This window comes from Salmo salar, chromosome 18 (assembly GCF_965601325.2).
Source record: "Salmo salar chromosome 18, fSalSal1, whole genome shotgun sequence".
In the NCBI taxonomy this organism is placed as follows: Eukaryota; Metazoa; Chordata; class Actinopteri; order Salmoniformes; family Salmonidae; genus Salmo; species Salmo salar.
The window spans coordinates 92,996,528-93,019,231 of record NC_138308.1 but is presented as its reverse complement, the minus strand read 5'-3'; the positions used below and the strand labels follow the sequence as shown (position 1 = coordinate 93,019,231).

At 39.4% G+C, this 22,704-nt stretch overlaps 1 protein-coding gene across 1 annotated transcript; it reads left to right on the top strand.

Annotated features, from left to right (window-relative positions):
• The first annotated feature begins 4,245 nt into the window (after positions 1 to 4,245).
• Positions 4,246 to 21,816, top strand: LOC145861797 (uncharacterized). The gene is made up of 3 exons (XM_082965323.1): positions 4,246 to 4,644; positions 8,524 to 8,976; positions 18,225 to 21,816. The coding sequence occupies exons 1-3, from the start codon at positions 4,479 to 4,481 to the stop codon at positions 19,205 to 19,207; spliced, it is 1,602 nt and encodes a 533-aa protein (XP_082821449.1). The 5' UTR covers positions 4,246 to 4,478; the 3' UTR covers positions 19,208 to 21,816.
• The last annotated feature ends 888 nt before the right edge of the window (positions 21,817 to 22,704 follow it).

The window sequence follows — 22,704 nt, the reverse complement described above, 5'->3', positions numbered from 1 at the left end:
CACTCTGACAGAGCTCCAGAGTTCCTCTGTGGAGATGGGAGAACCTTCCAGAAGGACAACCATCTCTGCAGCACTCTACCAATCAGGCCTTTATGGTAAAGTGGCCAGAAGGAAGCCACTCCTCAATAAAAGGCACATGACAGCCCGCTTGGAGTTTGCCAAAGGGCACCTAAAGGACTCTCAAACCATGAGAAACAAGAATCTCTGGTCTGATTAAACAAATATTGAACTCTTTGGCCTGAATGTCAAGCGTAACGTCTGGAGGAAACCTGGCACCATCCCTATGGGGAAGCATGGTGGTGTCAGCATCATGCTGTGGGGATGTTTTTCAGAGGCAGGGACTGGGATCAAGGATCAAGGGAAAGATGAACGGAGCAAAATACAGAGAGATCCTTGATGAAAACCTAATCCAGAACGCTCACAATCTCAGACTGAGGTGAAGGTTCACCTTCCAACAGGACAACGACCCTAAGCACTCAGCCAAGACAACGCAGGAGTGGCTTCGGGACAAGTCTCTAAATGTCCTTGAGTGGCCCAGCCAGAGCCCGGACTTGAACCCGATCGAACATCTCTAGAGAGACCTGAAAATAGCTGTGCAGCAACGCTCCCCATCCAACCTGACAGAGGTTGAGAGGATCTGCAGAGAAGAATGGGAGAAACTTCCCAAATACAGGTGTGCCAAGCTTGTAGCTATATATCCAAGAAGGCTCAAGGCTGTAATCGCTACCAATGGTGCTTCAACAAAGTCCTGAGTAAAGGTTCTGAATACTTATGTAAATGTTATATTTTCATTTATTTGTTAAGAATTTGATAAAATGTCTAAAAACCTGTTTTTGCTTTTTTATTATGGGGTATTGTGATGTTATTATGGGGTATTGTGTGTAGATTGATGAGGGGGAAAAAAGGATTTAATTCATTTTAGAATAAGGCTGTAAAGTAACAATGTGGAAAAGACAAGGAGTCTGAATACTTTCAGAATGCATTGTATATAGAGGTTGGAGCAGGAGGCTGCCATACTACGGCTCCTGTGAAGCAGTTGTTGTGGGGGGTTAAGGGCAGGACAGCAGGTATGGCATCTAGGATTTGATAGCAGCAACCACTCCCTTCTTGGGATTGGAACCCTCCGCTTGCCTCTTAAACCCTAGGCTACCTTCCGCCTTTTGATGGACAGTATTGTAGGAAATAAGGCACCGGACCACAGCCATATATACTGAACAAAAATATAAATGCAGTGTCGTTTCATGCACTGAAATATAATAGCCCAGAAATGTTCCATATGCACAAAAAGCTTATTTCTCTCAAATGTTGTGCACAAATTTGTTTACATCCCTGTTAGTGAGCATTTCTCCTTTGTCAATATAATCCATCCACCTGACAGGTGTGGCATATCAAGAAGCTGATTAAACAGCAATATCATTACACAGGTACACCTTGTGCTGGGGACAAAAAGGCCACTTTAAAATATGCAGTTTTGTCACACAAAAACAATGCCACAGATGTCTCAAGTTTTGAGGGAATGTGCAATTGGCATGCTGACTGCAGTAATGTCCATCAGAGCTGTTGCCAGATAATTAAATGTTAAGCTGCTTCCAACGTTGTTTTAGAGATTATGGCAGTGAGTGCAACCGGCCTCACAACCGCAGACCACGTGTAACCACGCCAGCCCCGGACCTCCACATCCGGCTTCTTCACCTGCGGGATCGTCTGCGGGGGGTTGCTGATGATTTGCCCTTTAAACAGCTGCATATTTTCAAGATATCAAAGTGTCCACTACAAAAAGGAAAACAATAGGCATATAACAAATGCAGAATATGGCATTTATTTTTCACATGTAAATAGCACTTTTCAGTAGTGCTCAAAGCATGCCATTCCATGAGAGCAGCATTTATTTTTCAACTCGAATCAATGAGCCCAATCAGTCCTCCATGACAACACTATCATAAACAACAGAGTAGTGCTGGCTAATAAGTCCTTAGTTTTGGGGTCATGCTCAGGTAAAACATTTAGTTAATCTATACTTCCATATTTCCAAGTCCTATTATTGAAGATTGAGGGGTATAACATTTATTGTAATGACTGGAATTCTGATAGACTTTGTTTTTTAATGTAAAGATAATCGTATTCGTATAAGATAATCGTATTATTATATGTAGTAGAAAGCAATGGGTTAGAAGAAGCCTATATAACCAACCCATAAAGTAAAATTGAACATCTATATATGGGCCAACTATGTGAAGTTTAACGTTGATTGATCTTGCAATAGATGTCATTCAATTGGTAACATACTCATTTTTTTATTATTCTAATGCCTCTTAAGGGGGAAGTAATCTAAAAGTAACTAAATGTAATCAGATTACATTACTGAGTTTGGGTAATCCAAAAGTTACACTACTGATTACAATTTTGGACAGGTAACTAGTAACTGTAATGGATTACATTTAGAAAGTAAACTACCCAACCCTGAGCATACAGTATGGATAATATCCACAAAGAGAGAAAAACAGACAATAGAAATAACGTCTGCAAGGCAGAATGTGGACAACACTCTTAGGAAAGGAAAGCAACTCCAGACCATTCATACTGTGGCTCTCAGATAAATAGATATACTGTACCATGGACTTAATGTTGTAAAACAATGTATGGAATAATGATAAACAGTTGATTCCTGGGGAAGAATTGATTCTCCCAGATCATCCTATACTTATGATAACCAGGGGCGAAAATCTGATATCAACTTTGGAGGGGACAATTACATTACATTTTCTCAAGAGCAATTCCTGAGGGGGACACCAAAAGTAGTGCTGTAACACATAGCCTACGTTTAATATGGTAAATGTATATTGAGGAACCAAAGAAATAAGGTGTTTGCCGTACTCCTAACTACCGGTACCCAAAACTACACAACTAATCACAACAGCAATACCATTGCCTTTAACGAATCTTAGTTCAGTCACCAGTTTAAGTTGAGAGTGGCATTTTCCAATTATGTTCCTATTTTACAAGTAAAAAAAATTGAGAACCTTTCATAATGTTGCCAAACAAAGACTCAACAAACTTACCTGAGACTCCCTGTCTCTGCCAGTCTGTCCCTGCATATCTGTCCCCAACTCTGCTGTCTGTGTGCCATCTGTTGCCTGCTCTGCCTAATGACATCATTGTGAAACATTTCCATTAGAATTTCATTTCTTTCTTATGAACATTTTATCAACTAGTCTTTCAGATATTAGGCTACTAGGGTTCTTACTTTGCGTTTTGGTGTACTGAAAAATACTCTGATGTCCGTCTTTTATCTGCCATTTTTCTGCCATTTTTCTACCTGGTTGGCTACACACACACAGTATGTAGGTTATTTACAGTAGGAGATGGGCTTCTATCATCTTATCTTCTATCATTCTATATGGGCTTCGATCTAAAAGGTTGACAGCTGTATGAGTTGACAGCTGTATGAGTTCACCATTTACACAACATATGCTGCAACCTTTTGTAATTTTAATAGTTTGTTTCATATTGGCTGGCTTCTAACAATAGCTGAATTTGCAAAGCTAGCGAGCACCAATTCAGTGGTGTTTGCTATAATCTTTGCTACCCGGGTTAAATAAAGGTGAAATAAAATATATAAATAAAAGTTCCCTTGCGACAATTTAGCTTTTGCAACGAGACCATTAAATATATTTAAAACAATGGTAGAAGAGAGTGTAGTTCTGTTCAGTTTATCGCTAACCTTATCACAGGGACTTTGAAGCACTAACTTACATGCATGCTGATCTTGGAATAAATTGACGATAGCAAAGATTCCATCTTTGACGACGCCACATAAATGGAATAGGTACTAGCTAGCTTAATAGTTAATATTTGCGCGCTAGCTCTGTATATTCAGCTAGTGTGTGTGCGCGATTGACTGGGTTAACCTCACGTCAGTTACGTGCATTGAGTGCCTTTCAGACAGTAGATACGACCTCTATGTTACCTCGCAAGCTAAGGAACTGGCAGTGGATCAAACCATTGTGAGGCAAAGGGTGGGGGGGTCGCAATCTTTTGAAACTTAAAAACGAGCTATTAAGTGTCTATAATCAGCACAATTGCTTTCATTGCGTATTATTAATATTATTTAAATTACATAGTTATGTTTCAGTAATATATTGGGGGGGACAAATCATATTTTTCCCAGGATGGGGGGGTCGTGTCCCCCCCATCCCCCCCGGGATTTCCGCCCCTGATGATAACCACTGTTTGTCTACATGTAGTCGTCGTTTTCCTTTACTACTGGTCTGTAGGCTGCCTTGCACAGTAAACTCCCATCCAGCTGGCGGCCCTGTTGTGTTTCTGGGTTCATCACCAACTAGAACAAAGAACGTCCTAAGATTCCTTGACTTGAACACGGAAGTAGGATTGGTGACGAGTTTTTTTTCCCCCGTTCCTTGTGTGGAGTAAAGAAATGACTAAACAAAATAGGCTACCCAACTCTAATTTGACATAAAATGTCTAAACTACAGTTGTTTCGTGTGTTTTTAAATGAGCGTTTAACGGCGGCTGCTGTGGAGATTTTCGGGGAAGTTGAGAAAACGGTAGTGAAATACCAGGAGGAGAATGATCGGCTACGGAGACTGCTGGAGATCACATCAGAGGTTCAACTATGTAGAATAGGTTCGTATGTAGATACTGATAGCTAGCTATAGTTCCACTTTATTGATAAACTGTTAACTCATCACCACTTCATACATGTTGAAGAAGTTGTTTTTAAACTTACCGTGCATGTTTTTAATTATTGAATTGGAATTATAGTTAACCTAGTCTTGAATTTACTGGCTTAAAAATTCAAATTGACCCCAACCCTGATGTCTAAAGCCTGTATAGAGTCCCACAGTGGAGGTGTAATAATACCCATAAAACCTAGCGGTCTAAACAGGGAAATGGTTCCAATCCTTTTCCCACCATTCATTTTTCCCATAGGGGATTTTAGAACACTTAAAATAAGGACTGTGTTTCATGTAGGCTTACCCTGGCGTGACGTTTTGATAACCATGTAAATCTCAGACAAGGTGACTTTTATCAATGTATTCGTCAGTGGCGGTCGGTGCTGTTAAAGATGGAGGACAATCTTTTTTTTTTATGACCACAGCCTTATTTCTATTAAAGAATATTGGATGACTGTCATTCATATTCCATTCACCCAGCTCAATGTATCATTGATAGGTTTAGGCTACTACATGATACTCACATTTTCCCTATACCCATCATGAGGTTGCTACAACCTAGCCTAGCCTATGAATGATAGTATACAACATAAACTCAGAAAACGCCGGACCCTGTCTTTCAAAGATAATTCGTAAAAATCCAAATAACTTCAGATCTTCATTGTAAAGGGTTTAAACACTGGTGTTGTTAAAATACAGTTTCCCATTCTTGTTCAATGAACCATAAACAATTAATGAACATGCACATGTGGAACAGTTGTTAAGACACTAACAGCTTACAGACGCTAGGCAATTAAGGTCACAGTTATGAAAACTTAGGACACTAAAGAGGCCTTTCTACTGACTCTGAAAAACACCAAAAGAAAGATGCCCAGGATCCCTGGCTCATCTGCGTGAACATGCCTTAGGCATGCTGCAAGGAGGCATGAGGACTGCAGATGTGGTCAGGGCAATAAATTGCAATGTCCGTACTGTGAGACGCCTAAGACAGCGCTACAGGGAGACAGGACGAACAGCTGGTCGTCCTCGCAGTGGCAGACCACGTGTAACAACACCTGCACAGGATCGGTACATTCGAACATCACACCTGCGGACAGGTACAGGATGGCAACAACAACTGTCCGAGTTGTACCAGGAACACACAATCCTTCCATCAGTGCTCAGACTGTCCACAATAGGCTGAGAGAGGCTGGACTGAGGGCTTGTAGGCCTGTTGTAAGGCAGGTCCTCACCAGACATCACCGGCAACAACGTCGCCTATGGGCACAAACCAACCATCGCTGGACCAGACAGGACTGGCAAAAAGTGCTCTTCACTGACGAGTCGCGGTTTTGTCTCACCAGGGGTGATGGTCGGATTTGCGTTTATTGTCGAAGGAATGAGCGTTACACCGAGGCCTGTACTCTGGAGCGGGATCGATTTGGAGGTGGAGGGTCTATCGTGGTTTGGGGCAGTGTGTCACAGCATCATCAGACTGAGCTTGTTGGCATTGCAGGCAATCTCAACGCTGTGTGTTACAGGGAAGACATCCTCCTCCCTCATGTGGTACCCTTCCTGCAGGCTCATCCTGACATGACCCTCCAGGATGACAATGCCACCAGCCATACTGCTCGTTCTGTGTGTGATTTCCTGCAAGACTGGAATGTCAGTGTTCTGCCATGGCCAGCGAAGAGCCCGGATCTCAATCCCATTGAGCACGTCTGGGATCTGTTGGATCAGAGGGTGAGGGGTAGGGCCATTCCCCCCAGAAATGTCCGGGAACTTGCAGGTGCCTTGGTGGAAGAAGAACTGGAAAATCTGGTGTAGTCCATGAGGAGGAGATGCACTGCAGTACTTAGTGCAGCTGGTGTGCCACACCAGATGCACTGACTGTTACTTTTGATTTTGACCCCCCCTTTGTTCAGGGACCAGTTATTCCATTTCTGTTAGTCACATGTCTGTGGAACTTGTTCAGTTTATGTCTCAGTTGTTGAATCTTGTTATGTTCATACAAATATTTACACATGTTAATTTTGCTGAAAATAAACGCAGTTGACAGTGAGAGGACATTTCTTTTTTTGCTTAGTTTAGATGCACATGTTGAGAAGAATTTGAGTAATTAAGGTGACTGACAGTGACACATTTAATACCGCCATGCAGTCTCTTGCCTGCATCTAACTGATCTAGGGTGTAATCAATAATCCAACAGTTGCAAACAAGAGTTTCTATTGGACAGATTCAGATATGTTTATCCCCGTTTTTATTAGCTGACATCATTGTCAACATAGCTACTAGAACTAACACGTTAGTAAACTCTCTACAATCATGCAGTACAGTGTAGTCAGCAAGCAGTTTAGCAGTTACACCGGTGGGCCCCAGTGGCAATACATATACAATATATTAATTAAACCAAAAGCTTTCTTTGACTTGGAAGAGTTCCAGTGTTGGATAGCCATAGACAGCTAGCTAACATAGCATCCCTCTCTTTTTGTGTAGGCTAAGTAAGTGGAAGTGAAAAAAAGATGAAATATAGCTAGCTCTCTCCATTTTTTAAGAAATTAATTTGTTCAAAAGTGTTCAACTATTGTCTTTCTCTCTTTGAGTCAACTACTCACCACATGTTATGAAGTGCTAGCTAGCTAGCTAGCGGTAGCTTATGCTTTTAGTACTAGTTTAATTCTCCGATCCTATGATTGTGTGGACAACATGTCAGTTCATGCTGCAAGAGCTCTGATAGGCTGGAGGACGTCGTCTCGAAGTTGTCATAATTACTGTGTAAGTCTATGGAAGGGGGTGAGAACCCTGAACCTCCTAGGTTTTGTATTGAAGTCAATGTACCCAGAGGAGGACGGAAGCTAGCTGTCCTCTGGCTACACTATGGTGCTACCCTACAGAGTGCTGCTGAGGCTACTGTAGACCTTCATTGAAAAAATGATGCAGTCTCGTCCAGATCATTATGGTGTTTATAGTTCTTTATGATCGCCACATTAGGATCCAATTAGCATTTCATTTTTGGGGGGTAAATATAGGCGAATATATTGATAAAGTCACCTTGTCCTAGAGAGATTTACACAGTTATCAAAACGTCACGTCAGGGTTAGCCTACACAAAACACAGCCCGTATTTTAAGTTATTGTAAAATCCCCTATGGGGAAAAATGAATGGTGGAAAAACGATTAGAACCATTTCCTTGTTTGACCGTTAGGTTTTATGTTTGTTATGACTAATACTGTGGTTATTTGGTATTTTATTAGGATCCCCATTAGCTGTTGCAAAAGCATCAGCTACTCTTCCTGGGTTCCACATGAAACATGACATCATCCAGAACATTAATAGACAAGAACAGCTCAAGGACAGAACTACATCCATTTAAAAAGAGGCACATGTAGCCTACATATCAATACATACACACAACCTATCTAGGTCACATAGGGGTGTTGTGAGGTGTTCCTATATCTGTTTTTTTAAAACAGGATGGAACAAGAGTTCTATGCAACAATGGCTCTTTATAATCACAATCACCACCTTCCGGAGACACCTGAAACCCCACCTCTTTAAGGAATACCTGGGATAAAGTAATCCTTCTAACCCCCCCCCCCCCCCCAAAAAAAGAAATAAAAAGATATAGATGTACTATTGTAAAGTGGTTGTTTTACTGGATATCATAAGGTGAATGCACTTATCTGTAAGTCTGGATAAGAGCGTCTGCTAAATGACGTAAATGTAAATGTATAATACTGTACGCTTTCTTTCATGCAACAATGGCTCTTTATAATACCGTACGCTTTCTTGAATTTGTTCTGGATTTGGGGACTGTGGTAACCTCTGCTCCTCCTCTCCTTCCCTCCAGACTCCCTGCAGCTCTCTGTCTCTGAAGAGGAGGTTCCCCCTGAGCAGCAGCACTGTGAGCAGGAGTGGAGCCCCAGTCTGGGGCAGAAGGACCCAGAGACCACACAGATTAAAGAGGAACAGGAGGAAGTCAGGACCAGTCAGGAGGAAGAGCAGCTTCAAGGGGTGGAGCCTGATATCATAGAGTTCATATTTACTCCTCCGTGTGTGAAAAGAGAATGTGATCAGGAGGACCCACATCAAGAAGCCATACTAGCTGAACACCCAACTCTCAGTCCACTGAAAATGTCTAAACTACAGTCGTTTCGAGAGTTTTTAAATGAGCGTTTAACGGCGTTTGCTGCTGTAGAGATTTCCGGGGCATTTGTGAAAACCGTAGTGGAGTACCAGGAAGAGAATGATCGGCTACGGAGACTGCTGCGGATCACACCTGAGATACAACTATGTAGAATAGGTTCGTATGTAGATACTGATAGCTAGCTATAGTTTTACTCAATTATGTTTTTATTAACTTTTATTGTACATGGATAAAAACGTGTCTGTGTCACGAGAACCAGGAAGTTATTTGAATGTATGAAAATAGGTTCTAGAATTTACTGACTTTAGAAACAGAAAAAAAGGAAACAGATTCACATGTCTTACATTTTGGCTTTCGGTCGTTCAACCTTCATCAGAGCAAATCTCCCCAAACAGTGGGACAGATGAGGCCACTAAGGCTGTGTTTATACAGGCAGACCAAGTCAGATTAATGTTCTTTTGACCAATCACATCAGATCTTTTCACATCAGATCATTTTCAGTGCTGATCTGATTGGTCAGTTAATGGGAAATAGATCAGACTTGGGCAGCCTTAGTGAGCCAGAGATAATTACAGACACCTGTGGTAATCTAAAGTAACCCAAAGGACCACTAGATATCATATAGAACAGAACATATGGATGTAATTCTACAAATACAAAAGGAGGTGTTTGTATCAGGAACCCATACTCTCAGACAGAGAACAATACAGATGACAATCTGCAACAAAAAGACACAAGGTAAACACACATAACACTACAGTGCTTTCAGGAAGTATTCAGACCGCTTGACTTTCCACATTTTGTTATGTTACAGCCTTATTCTAAAATGGATTAAATCGTTTTTTTCCCCCTCATCAATCTCCACACAATACCCTATAATGACGAAGCAAAAATAGGCTTTTTGAAATAAGTATTCAGGCCCTTTACTCAGGACTTTGTTGAAGCACCTTTGGCAGCGATTACAGCCTCGCGTCTTCTTGGGTATGACTCTACAACTTGTCACACCTGTATTTGGGGAGTTTCTCCCATTCTTCTCTGCAGATCCTCTCAAGCTCTGTCAGGTTGGATGGGGAGCGTCACTGCACAGCTATTGTCAGATCTCTCCAGAGATGTTAGATTGGGTTCAAGTCCGGGCTCTGGCTGGGCCACTCAAGGACATTCAGAGACTTGTCCCAAAGAAACTCCTGCGTTGTCTTGGCTGTGTGCTTAGGGTCGTTGTCCTGTTGGAAGGTGAACCTTCACCCTAGTCTGAGGTCCTGAACGCTCTGGAGCAGGTTTTCATCAAGGATCTCTCTGTACTTCAAATTACATTGTATTGGTCACATACACATTTAGCAGATGTTATTGCGAGTGTATTGAAATGCTTGTGTTCCGAGCTCCAACAGTGCAGTAGTCTCTAAGAATTCACAACAGTACACACATCTAAAAAGTAAAAGAATGGAATTAAGAAATATATAAATGTTATGACGAGCAATGTTGGAGTGGCATTGACTAAAATACAGTACAATAGAATACAGTATATACATATGAGATGAGTAAAGCAGTATGTAGACATTATTAAAGAAACTAGTGTTCCGTTATTAAGTAACTAGTGTTCCGTTATTAAGTAACTAGTGTTCCGTTATTAAGTAACTAGTGTTCCGTTATTAAGTAACTAGTGTTCCGTTATTAAGTAACTAGTGTTCCGTTATTTATTAAGTAACTAGTGTTCCGTTATTTATTAAGTAACTAGTGTTCCGTTATTTATTAAGTAACTAGTGTTCCGTTATTTATTAAGTAACTAGTGTTCCATTATTAAAGTAACTAGTGTTCCGTTATTAAAGTTATTAAAGTAACTAGTGTTCCGTTATTAAAGTAACTAGTGTTCCGTTATTAAGTGACTAGTGTTCCGTTATTAAGTGACTAGTGTTCCGTTATTAAGTGACTAGTGTTCCGTTATTAAGTGACTAGTGTTCCGTTATTAAGTGACTAGTGTTCCGTTATTAAGTGACTAGTGTTCCGTTATTAAGTAACTAGTATTATTAAGTATCTAGTGTTCTGTTATTAAAGTAACTAGTGTTCCGTTATTAAAGTAACTAGTGTTCCATTATTAAGTGACTAGTGTTCCATTATTAAGTGACTAGTGTTCCATTATTAAGTAACTAGTGTTCCATTATTAAGTAACTAGTGTTCCATTATTAAGTAACTAGTAGTATTAAGTAACTAGTGTTCCGTTATTAAAGTAACTAGTGTTCCGTTATTAAAGTAACTAGTGTTCCGTTATTAACGTAACTAGTGTTCCGTTATTAAGTAACTAGTGTTCCGTTATTAAGTGACTAGTGTTCCGTTATTAAGTGACTAGTGTTCCGTTATTAAGTGACTAGTGTTCCGTTATTAAGTGACTAGTGTTCCGTTATTAAGTGACTAGTGTTCCGTTATTAAGTGACTAGTGTTCCGTTATTAAGTAACTAGTATTATTAAGTATCTAGTGTTCTGTTATTAAAGTAACTAGTGTTCCGTTATTAAAGTAACTAGTGTTCCATTATTAAGTGACTAGTGTTCCATTATTAAGTGACTAGTGTTCCATTATTAAGTAACTAGTGTTCCATTATTAAGTAACTAGTGTTCCATTATTAAGTAACTAGTGTTCCATTATTAAGTAACTAGTAGTATTAAGTAACTAGTGTTCCGTTATTAAAGTAACTAGTGTTCCGTTATTAAAGTAACTAGTGTTCCGTTATTAACGTAACTAGTGTTCCGTTATTAACGTAACTAGTGTTCCGTTATTAAGTAACTAGTGTTCCATTATTAAGTAACTAGTGTTCCATTATTAAGTAACTAGTGTTCCATTATTAAGTAACTATTATTATTAAGTAACTAGTGTTCAGTTATTAAAGTAACTAGTGTTCCGTTATTAACGTAACTAGTGTTCCGTTATTAACGTAACTAGTGTTCCGTTATTAACGTAACTAGTGTTCCATTATTAACGTAACTAGTGTTCCGTTATTAAGTAACTAGTGTTCCGTTAGTAAGTAACTAGTGTTCCGTTATTAAGTAACTAGCGTTCCGTTATTAAAGTAACTCGCGTTCCATTATTAAGTAACTAGTATTATTAAGTAACTAGTGTTCCATTATTAAGTAACTAGTATTATTAAGTAACTAGTGTTCCATTATTAAAGTAACTAGTGTTCCGTTATTAAAGTTATTAAAGTAACTAGTGTTCCGTTATTAAAGTAACTAGTGTTCCGTTATTAAAGTAACTAGTGTTCCGTTATTAAAGTAACTAGTGTTCCGTTATTAAAGTAACTAGTGTTCCATTATTAAGTGACTACTGTTCCATTATTAAGTGACTAGTGTTCCATTATTAAGTGACTAGTATTATTAAGTAACTAGTATTATTAAGTAACTAGTATTATTAAGTAACTAGTGTCCCAATATTAAAGTAACTAGTATTATTAAGTAACTAGTATTATTAAGTAACTAGTGTCCCATTATTAAAGTAACTAGTGTTCCATTATTAAGTAACTAGTATTATTAAGTAACTAGTGTTCAGTTATTAAAGTTATTAAAGTAACTAGCGTTCCGTTATTAAAGTAACTAGTGTTCTGTTATTAAAGTAACAAGTGTTCCGTTATTAAAGTAACTAGTTTTCCGTTATTAAAGTAACTAGTGTTCCGTTATTAAAGTAACTAGTGTTCCGTTATTAAAGTAACTAGTGTTCCGTTATTAAAGTAACTAGTGTTCCGTTATTAAAGTAACTAGTGTTCCGTTATTAAAGTAACTAGTGTTCCGTTATTAAAGTAACTAGTGTTCCGTTATTAAAGTAACTAGTGTTCCGTTATTAAAGTAACTAGTGTTCCGTTATTAAGTGACTAGTGTTCCGTTATTAAGTGACTAGTGTTCCGTTATTAAGTAACTAGTGTTCCATTATTAAGTAACTAGTATTATTAAGTAACTAGTATTATTAAGTAACTAGTGTTCCGTTATTAAAGTAACTAGTGTTCCGTTATTAAAGTAACTAGTGTTCCGTTATTATGTAATTAGTGTTCCATTATTAAGTAACTAGTATTAAGTAACTAGTGTTCCATTATTAACTAGTGTTCCATTATTAAGTAATTAGTGTTCCATTATTAAGTAACTAGTATTATTAAGTAACTAGTGTTCCGTTATTAAGTAACTAGTGTTCCGTTATTAAGTAACTAGTATTATTAAGTAACTAGTATTATTAAGTAACTAGTGTTCTGTTGTTAAAGTAACTAGTGTTCCGTTATTAAAGTAACTAGTGTTCCATTATTAAAGTAACTAGTGTTCCATTATTAAAGTAACTGGTGTTCCGTTATTAACGTAACTAGTGTTCCGTTATTAAGTAACTAGTGTTCCATTATTAAGTAACTAGTGTTCCATTATTAAGTAACTAGTATTATTAAGTAATTAGTGTTCCATTATTAAGTAACTAGTATTAAGTAACTAGTGTTCCATTATTAAGTAATTAGTGTTCCATTATTAAGTAACTAGTGTTCCATTATTAAGTAACTAGTATTATTAAGTAACTAGTGTTCCGTTATTAACGTAACTAGTGTTCCGTTATTAACGTAACTAGTGTTCCGTTATTAAGTAACTAGTGTTCCGTTATTAAGTGACTAGTGTTCCGTTATTAAGTGACTAGTGTTCCGTTATTAAGTGAATAGTGTTCCGTTATTAAGTGAATAGTGTTCCGTTATTAAGTGAATAGTGTTCCGTTATTAAGTGAATAGTGTTCCGTTATTAAGTAACTAGTGTTCCGTTATTAAGTAACTAGTGTTCCGTTATTAAGTAACTAGTGTTCCGTTATTAAGTAACTAGTGTTACGTTATTAAGTGACTAGTGTTCCGTTATTAAGTGACTAGTGTTCCGTTATTAAGTGACTAGTGTTCCGTTATTAAGTGACTAGTGTTCCGTTATTAAGTGACTAGTGTTCCGTTATTAAGTAACTAGTATTAAGTAACTAGTGTTCCATTATTAAAGTAACTAGTGTTCCGTTATTAAAGTAACTTGTGTTCCATTATTAAGTAACTAGTATTATTAAGTAACTAGTGTTCCGTTATTAAAGTAACTAGTGTTCCGTTATTAAGTGACTAGTGTTCCATTATTAAAACCTTTTGGGGCTAGGGGACAGTATTTTCACGGCTGGATAAAAAAACGTACCCGATTTAATCTGGTTACTAATCCTACCCAGTAACTAGAATATGCCTATACTTATTATATATGGATAGAAAACACCCTAAAGTTTCTAAAACTGTTTGAATGGTGTCTGTGAGTATAACAGAACTCATTTGGCAGGCAAAACCCTGAGACATTTTCTGACAGGAAGTGGATACCTGATGTGTTGAATTACCTTTAAGCCAATGCCATTGAAACACACAGGGGCTGATTAATGTTTTGGCACTTCCTATTGCTTCCACTAGATGTCACCAGCCTTTACAAAGTGTTTTGAATCTTCTACTATGAGATCTGACCGAACAAGAGCCTTGGAACGGTGATGGCCGATTAGACTCTGGCGCGCGAGGTCATGTTGGGTACCCTCGTTCCAAAACGTTTTAAAAGAGAATGCATTCGTCCACCTTGAATATTATTCATGTTCTGGTTAAAAAAGGCACTAATGATTTATGCTATACAACGTTTGACATGTTTGAACGAACGTAAATATATTTTTTCCCCTCGTTCATGAAGTGAAGTCCCGGGCTTAGATCATGTGCTAACAACACGGAGCTTTTTGGACATAAATGATGAGCTTTTTTGAACAAAACTACATTCGTTATGGACCTGGGAATCCTGGAAGTGACATCTGATGAAGAGAATCAAAGGTAATGGATTATTTACATAGTATTTTCGATTTTAGATCTCTCCAACATGGCCGTTTGTCTGTATCGCAAAGCGTATTTTTCTGGGCGCAGTGCTCAGATTATTGCAAAGTGTGATTTCCCAGTAAGGTTATTTTTAAATCTGGCAAGTCGATTGCGTTCAAGAGATGTAAATCTATAATTCTTTAAATGACAATATAATATTTTACCAATGTTTTCTAATTTTAATTATTTAATTTGTGGTGCTGACTTGACTGCCGGTTATTGGAGGGAAACGATTTCCTCAACATCAATGCCATAGTAAAACGCTGTTTTTGGATATAAATATGAACTTGATAGAACTAAAAATGCATGCATTGTCTAACATAATGTCCTAGGAGTGTCATCTGATGGAGATTGTAAAAGGTTAGTGCATCATTTTAGCTGGTTTTATGGTTTTGGTGACGCCTGTCTTTGAATTGACAAAACATTACACACAGCTATTGTCAATGTACTCTCCTAACATAATCTAACTTTATGCTTTCGCCGTAAAACCTTTTTGAAATCGGACAACGTGGTTAGATTAAGGAGATGTTTATCTTTCAAATAGTGTAAGATAGTTGTATGTTTGAAAAATTTGAATTTTGACATTTATTTGGTTTCAAATTTGCTGCTCTTGAAATGCACCTGCTGTTGATAGGGTGCACCACGGGTGGCACGCTAGCGTCCCACATAGCCCCAAGAGGTTTTAAGTAACTAGTATTAAGTAACTAGTGTTCCATTATTATGTAACTAGTGTTCCGTTATTAAAGTAACTAGTGTTCCATTATTAAGTAACTAGTATTATTAAGTAACTAGTGTTCCGTTATTAAGTGAATAGTGTTCCATTATTAAGTGAATAGTGTTCCATTATTAAGTAACTAGTGTTCCGTTATTAAAGTAACTAGTGTTCCGTTATTAAAGTAACTAGTACTAGTGTTCCGTTATTAAAGTAACTAGTGTTCCGTTATTAAGTGACTAGTGTTCCATTAATTAAGTAACTAGTGTTCCATTATAAAGTAATTAGTGTTCCATTATTAAGTAACTAGTATTATTAAGTAACTAGTGTTCCATTATTAAGTAACTAGTGTTCCGTTATTAACGTAACTAGTGTTCCGTTATTAAGTAACTAGTGTTCCATTATTAAGTAACTAGTATTATTAAGTAACTAGTGTTCCATTAAAGTAACTAGTGTTCCGTTATTAAGTAACTATTGTTCCGTTATTTAAAGTGACTAGTGTTCCGTTATTTAAAGTGACTAGTGTTCCGTTATTTAAAGTGACTATTGTTCCGTTATTTAAAGTGACTAGGGTTCCGTTATTAAAGTGACTAGGGTTCCGTTATTAAAGTGGCTAGGGTTCCGTTATTAAAGTGACTAGGGTTCCGTTATTAAAGTAACTAGTGTTCCGTTATTAAAGTAACTAGGGTTCCGTTATTAAAGTAACTAGGGTTCCGTTATTAAGTAACTAGTGTTCCGTTATTAAGTAACTAGTGTTCCGTTATTAAAGTAACTAGTGTTCCGTTATTAAAGTAACTAGTGCTCCGTTATTAAAGTAACTAGTGTTCCGTTATTAAAGTAACTAGTGTTCCGTTATTAAAGTAACTAGTGCTCCGTTATTAAAGTAACTAGTGTTCCGTTATTAAAGTAACTAGTGTTCCGTTATTAAAGTAACTAGTGTTCCGTTATTAAAGTGACTAGTGTTCCGTTATTAAAGTAACCAGTGATTCCATATCTATGTATATGGGGCAGCAGTCTCTAAGGTGCAGGATTGAGTAACCGGGTGGTAGCTGGCCAGTAATAGCTATTTAACAGTCTGTTTGCCTTGAGATAGAAGCTGTTTTTCAGTCTCTCGGTTCCAGCTTTGATGCACCTTTACTGACCTCGCCTTCTGGATTGTAGCGGTGTGAACAGGCAGTGGCTCGGGTGGTTGTTGTCCTTGATGATCTTTTTGGCCTTCCTGTGACATCGGGTGGTGTAGGTGTCCTGGAGGGTAGGTAGTTTGCCCCCGGTGATGTGTACGCTGAGGAGCTTGAAGCTTTCTACCTTCTCCACTGCTGTCCCTTTGATGTGGACAGGGGGTGCTCCCTCTGCTGTTTCCTGAAGTCACGATCAAGTCCTTCGTTTTCTTGAAGTCGAGGGAGAGGTTATTTTCCTGGCACCACTCCACCAGGGCCCTCACCGCCTCCCTGTAGGCTGTCTCGTCATCGTTGGTAATCAGACCTACTACTGTTGTGTCGTCTGGGAACTTGATGATTGAGTTGGAGGCGTAAAGTATATATCCAGAAGGGTTGTCTCCTCCTCTTGGTGACACTTCCACCTGGAATTGAAGAGAAGACACACTGTTAGAGCACTGGACAAAGTGACAAGCAACAAGGTTATTTTCATCCTTGCTTCAGCTCTGTTTCAAGCATCTGGATGTCTGGCCCATGTACATGTTGTCACTAACACAGAGTAGGATGTAAATCACATGTCATGTGACCACGTCTTTAACACAACCTTTTTTCCAGACCTAGGGTGTCGGAACTCTGAGGTTTTTACCAGAGACCTCATGATACGATAATCCTCATTCAGTCCTAACGGCTGCAGGGCATCAAGGCTGTATAGCTAGGTAACCTCTGTATCAAGGCTGTATAGCTAGGTAACCTCTGTATCCAGGCTGTATAGCTGGGTAACCTCTGTATCAAGGCTGTATAGCTAGGTAACCTCTGTATCCAGGCTGTATAGCTAGGTAACCTCTGTATCAAGGCTGTATAGCTGGGTAACCTCTGTATCCAGGCTGTATAGCTGGGTAACCTCTGTATCCAGGCTGTATAGCTGGGTAACCTCTGTATCAAGGCTGTATAGCTAGGTAACCTCTGTATCAAGGCTGTATAGCTGGGTAACCTCTGTATCAAGGCTGTATAGCTAGGTAACCTCTGTATCAAGGCTGTATAGCTAGGTAACCTCTGTATCCAGGCTGTATAGCTGGGTAACCTCTGTATCAAGGCTGTATAGCTGGGTAACCTCTGTATCCAGGCTGTATAGCTGGGTAACCTCTGTATCCAGGCTGTATAGCTGGGTAACCTCTGTATCCAGGCTGTATAGCTGGGTAACCTCTGTATCAAGGCTGTATAGCTGGGTAACCTCTGTATCAAGGCTGTATAGCTGGGTAACCTCTGTATCAAGGCTGTATAGCTGGGTAACCTCTGTATCAAGGCTGTATAGCTGGGTAACCTCTGTATGCAGGCTGTATAGCTGGGTAACCTCTGTATCCAGGCTGTATAGCTGGGTAACCTCTGTATCCAGGCTGTATAGCTAGGTAACCTCTGTATCAAGGATGTATAGCTGGGTAACCTCTGTATCCAGGCTGTATAGCTAGGTAACCTCTGTATCAAGGATGTATAGCTGGGTAACCTCTGTATCCAGGCTGTATAGCTGGGTAACCTCTGTATCAAGGATGTATAGCTGGGTAACCTCTGTATCAAGGCTGTATAGCTGGGTAACCTCTGTATCCAGGCTGTATAGCTGGGTAACCTCTGTATCAAGGCTGTATAGGTAACCTCTGCTCCTTGTCGTCTTCCCTCCAGACTCCCTGCAGCTCTCTGTCTCTGAAGAGGAGGTTCCCCCTGAGCAGCAGCACTGTGAGCAGGAGTGGAGCCCCAGTCTGGGGCAGGAGGACCCAGAGCCCACACAGATTAAAGAGGAACAGGAGGAAGTCAGGACCAGTCAGGAGGAAGAGCAGCTTCAAGGGGTGGAGCCTGATATCATAGAGTTCATATTTACTCCTTCCTGTGTGAAAAGTGAATGTGATCAGGAGGACCCACTTCAGTCCTTGACTCTTCCCCAAACCCAGATTGTGGAGAACAGAGAGAGAGATTCTAAACCAGTGAATCTCAAACCTTTTGGCATTGTGACCAACCTAAACGGTCTTTACATTCCCTGTGACCCTCCAGATAATCAAAACAATGCCTCCAGCCACAGCTCAGCTGTAAGCAGTGACACAGTAGGACTTGATATCAGTCCACTATTGGAGAAACACTGTTCCAAACCCAGCACCACATCTAGAAAAACTCACCACTGCCGTGACTGTGGTGAAACATTTGCTCTGAAAGCTGACCTGCAGAGACATGTGACTCTCATCAAGAACAGACTCAGTGAATGTAGATTCTGCAAAAAACGCTACAACTCCACCTGTAAACTGAAGGCCCATGTCCAACTCTGTCACAGTGGTAAACCCTGCACCTGCCCTGTTTGTGGAAAGATCTTCAAACAAAAAGGGCATCTGTCCAGGCACATGATGATTCACACAGGAGAGAAACCTTTTAGCTGTGGTGACTGCGGGAAAAGTTTCAATCTCAAGAAGACACTAATTGAACATATACGGACTCACACAGGAGAGAAACCTTTTAGCTGTGGTGACTGTGGGAAAAGCTTCAGTGTCAATAGGAACCTAATTAAGCACAAACTGACTCACACAGGAGAGAAACAACATGGCTGCTCAGTCTGTGGTAAAAGATTCATTCAGAAGACTAATCTGCTGAGGCATGTTAAAAACAACCACAAAGAATAAAAACAAGACAAAGGAAGAAAGAAAGTAAATGAGGACACAGAGAGGGGACTAAGAGAGTATTGAGATACACCTGTGGACCAACTCTAACTGGTCCTCCTGATCCTGCTCAGTCCAATGTCACAGTAATGGTCTAATGTGTGTGTGTGTGTGTGTGTGTGCGTGTATGTATGTATGTATGTATGTATGTATGTATGTATGTATGTATGTATGTATGTATGTATGTATGTATGTATGTATGTATGTATGTATGTATGCTGCTTCTTTGTTCATTAAAGGGGCAATCTGCAGTTCAGACAACAACAAAGCAGCCACCCCGACACTGGTAAACATCTTAGGGATGTGGTTGGAGAATTGTAAATACTCAAATTGATAGACGGATATCAAATTTGCATGTTGCTACTTTGTTCATTAAAGGTACCATCAGAGGTGTGCAGTCGTGGCCAAAAGTTTTGAGAATGACGCAAATATTAATTTTCACACAGTCTGCTGCCTCAGTTTGTATGATGGCAATTTGCATATACTCCAGAATGTTATGAAAAGTGATCAGATGAATTGCAAAGTCCCTCTTTGCCATGCAAATGAACTGAGTCCCAAAAAACATTTCCACTGCATTTCAGCCCTGCCACAAAAGGACCAGCTGACATCATGTCAGTGATTATTTCATTAACACAGGTGTGAGTGTTGACGAGGACAAGGCTGAAGATCACTCTGTCATGCTGATTGAGTTCGAATAACATACTGGAAGCTTCAAAAGGAGGGTGGTGCTTGGAATCATTGTTCTTCCTCTGTCAACCATGGTTACCTGCAAGGAAACGTGCCGTCATCATTGCTTTGCACAAAAAGGGCTTCACAGGCAAGGATATTGCTGGCAGTAAGATTGCACCTAAATCAACCACTTATCGGATCATCAAGAACTTCAAGGAGAGCGGTTCAATTGTTGTGATGAAGGCTTCAGGGCGCCCAAGTAAGTCCAGCAAGCGCCAGGACGTCTCCTAAAGTTGATTCAGCTGCGGGATCGGGGCACCGCCAGTACAGAGCTTGCTCAGGAATGGCAGCAGGCAGGTGTGAGTGCATCTGCACGATGAGGCAAGACTTTTGGGAGGATGGCCTGGTGTCAAGAAGGAGAGCAAAGAAGCGACTTTTGTCCAGGAAAAACATCAGGGACAGACTGATATTCTGCAAAAGGTACAGGGATTGGACTGCTGAGGACTGGGGTAAAGTCATTTTCTCTGATGAATCCCCTTTCAGATTGTTTGGGGCATCCGGGAAAAAAGCTTGTCCGCAGAAGATAAAGTGAGCGCTACCATCAGTCCTGTGTCATGCCAACAGTAAAGCATCCTGAGACCATTCATGTGTGGGGTTGCTTCTCAGCCAAGGGAGTGGGCTCACTCACAATTTTGCCTAAGAACACAGCCATGAATAAAGAATGGTACCAACACATCCTCCGAGAGCAACTTCTCCCAACCATCCAGGAACAGTTTGGTGACGAACAATTCCTTTTCCAGTCCAAAATGCGATGTACAAATCCCAGATTGCCCCTTAAAACCCCTTAAAAGTTCATTGACACAACTGTGCGTCACACAGCGACGTCATTTTGAATATAGAATAGCTCGGTGTGTATTTATTATAGTGTCTGCAGCTCAATCCCCTCTTTCCGTCGACATAAAGTTTGCAGCTATTCTATAACATGGGGCTTGTGAAAGAGTCCTTTCTCTACACATGAGAAGCTCTGGACAAGAAAATATTCACAGAATCATGTGTTAAACCCAAACCGTGAGAGCTACAAACTGATGTCACCAATATCGAAAGGAGAGACTATGTTTGGCTCTATGACATCTACAAGCTTTAAGGCAGTCCTCTGAACTCTGTCGCGGACTACGTCATTTCGAAGAGGTGACACAAAACCGACTGTCCCGACCAAACCGTTGGTGCAACAAACAAATGTCACCAATATTCAGTGCTGTAAAGTACTTAGGTAAAAGTACTTTAAAGTACTACTTAAGTAGTTTTTTGGGGGTATCTGTACTATTTATATTTTTGACAACTTTTACTTCACTACATTCCTAATGAAAATAATGTACACGGTCAATTTCATGCACTTATCAAGAGAACACGTGGTCATCCCTACAGCCTCGGATCTGGCAGACTCACTAAATATAAATGCATCGTTTGTAAATAATGTTGGAGTTGTTAGGTTCTTATTTTTCAGAGTAAATAACTCACGGACACTAGAGAAGCTTTAACCAAGTTTAATCATTCCCAAAGGTTCTGTACAGCTGTAATCAGACAGCAAAACATTTCTTTCTTCACAGTTATATACATCCTACTTAAAACACTCCTCCTCCAATCCTTACAGTTTATGGCTCCACAGGAAACTAATGAAGAGGATAACAGGATAACAAACCTTTATTACTGCCATAAGAGAATCTGTCCTCACCTCCTGACCTCAACACATTCCTTCATCTAATACATGTCCATTGTTTTTCTTCAGAGAACCATTAACTTTTAACATAACCCAGTCTCTTTCATTCCCTATCTCCATGATCAAAGTTTAGCCGATTCCAACAGAGTGTACCCCTGACTATCCGTACATTAAAAAATACAGGAAATGGTGCCGTCTGCTCTGCTTAGTAGAAGGAATTTGAAATTATTTATACTTTTAATTTTGATACGTAAGTATATTTAGAACCAAAAGCTTTTAGACTTTTACTCAAGTAGTATTTTACTGGGTGACTTTCACTTTTTACTTGAGTAACTTTCTATCAAGGTATCTTTACTTGTATGACAATTGGGTACTTTTTCCACCACTACCAATTTTGAAAACTCTCACGAATGCGAAGGTGTCTGTTGTTGTGCTTTACAAGCTCCAGGGGAGTCGTCTGAAGGTAACCCAGTACCAGGCTGTAAGTGCATAGGGTATAATGTGTAAAAATAAAGAAAAACCCTTGAATGAGTAGGTGTGTCCAAACTTTTGACTGGTACTGTGTGTGTATTATATATATATATATTATATATATATATATATCCACACACATACAGTGCATTCGGAAAGTATTCAGACCCCTTGACCTTCTCCACATTTTGTTACGTTAGTCTTATTCTAAAATTGATTTAAACACGTTTTTCCTCATCAATTTACACACAATACCCCATAATGACATCACAATACCCCATAATGTACCAGGCTGTAAGAATTGCAAAAAGGTTATAATGTGACCAAAAATGGTTTTCTTACGGTGCATTTGGAAAGTATTCAGACCCTTTGACTTTTTCCACATTTTGTTATGTTACAGCCTTATTCTAAAATTGATGTAATACATTTTTTTCCTCATCGATCTAAACACAATACCCCATAATGACAAAGAGAAAATAGGTTTTAGATATTTTTGCAAATGTATACATTTTTTTAAAGAGATACCTTGTTTACATAAGTATTCAGATCCTTTGCTATGAGACTCTAAATTGAGTTCAGGTGCATCCTGTTTCCATTGATCATC

Bases quoted from the DNA above. Each gene is read 5' to 3' on its own strand.
- LOC145861797 (XM_082965323.1), top strand. From the start codon at position 4,479: ATGTCTAAACTACAGTTGTTTCGTGTGTTTTTAAATGAGCGTTTAACG. The intron at 4,645-8,523 runs GTTCGTATGTAG...CCTTCCCTCCAG, and splicing joins GGTTCAACTATGTAGAATAG to ACTCCCTGCAGCTCTCTGTC. The intron at 8,977-18,224 runs GTTCGTATGTAG...TCTTCCCTCCAG, and splicing joins GATACAACTATGTAGAATAG to ACTCCCTGCAGCTCTCTGTC.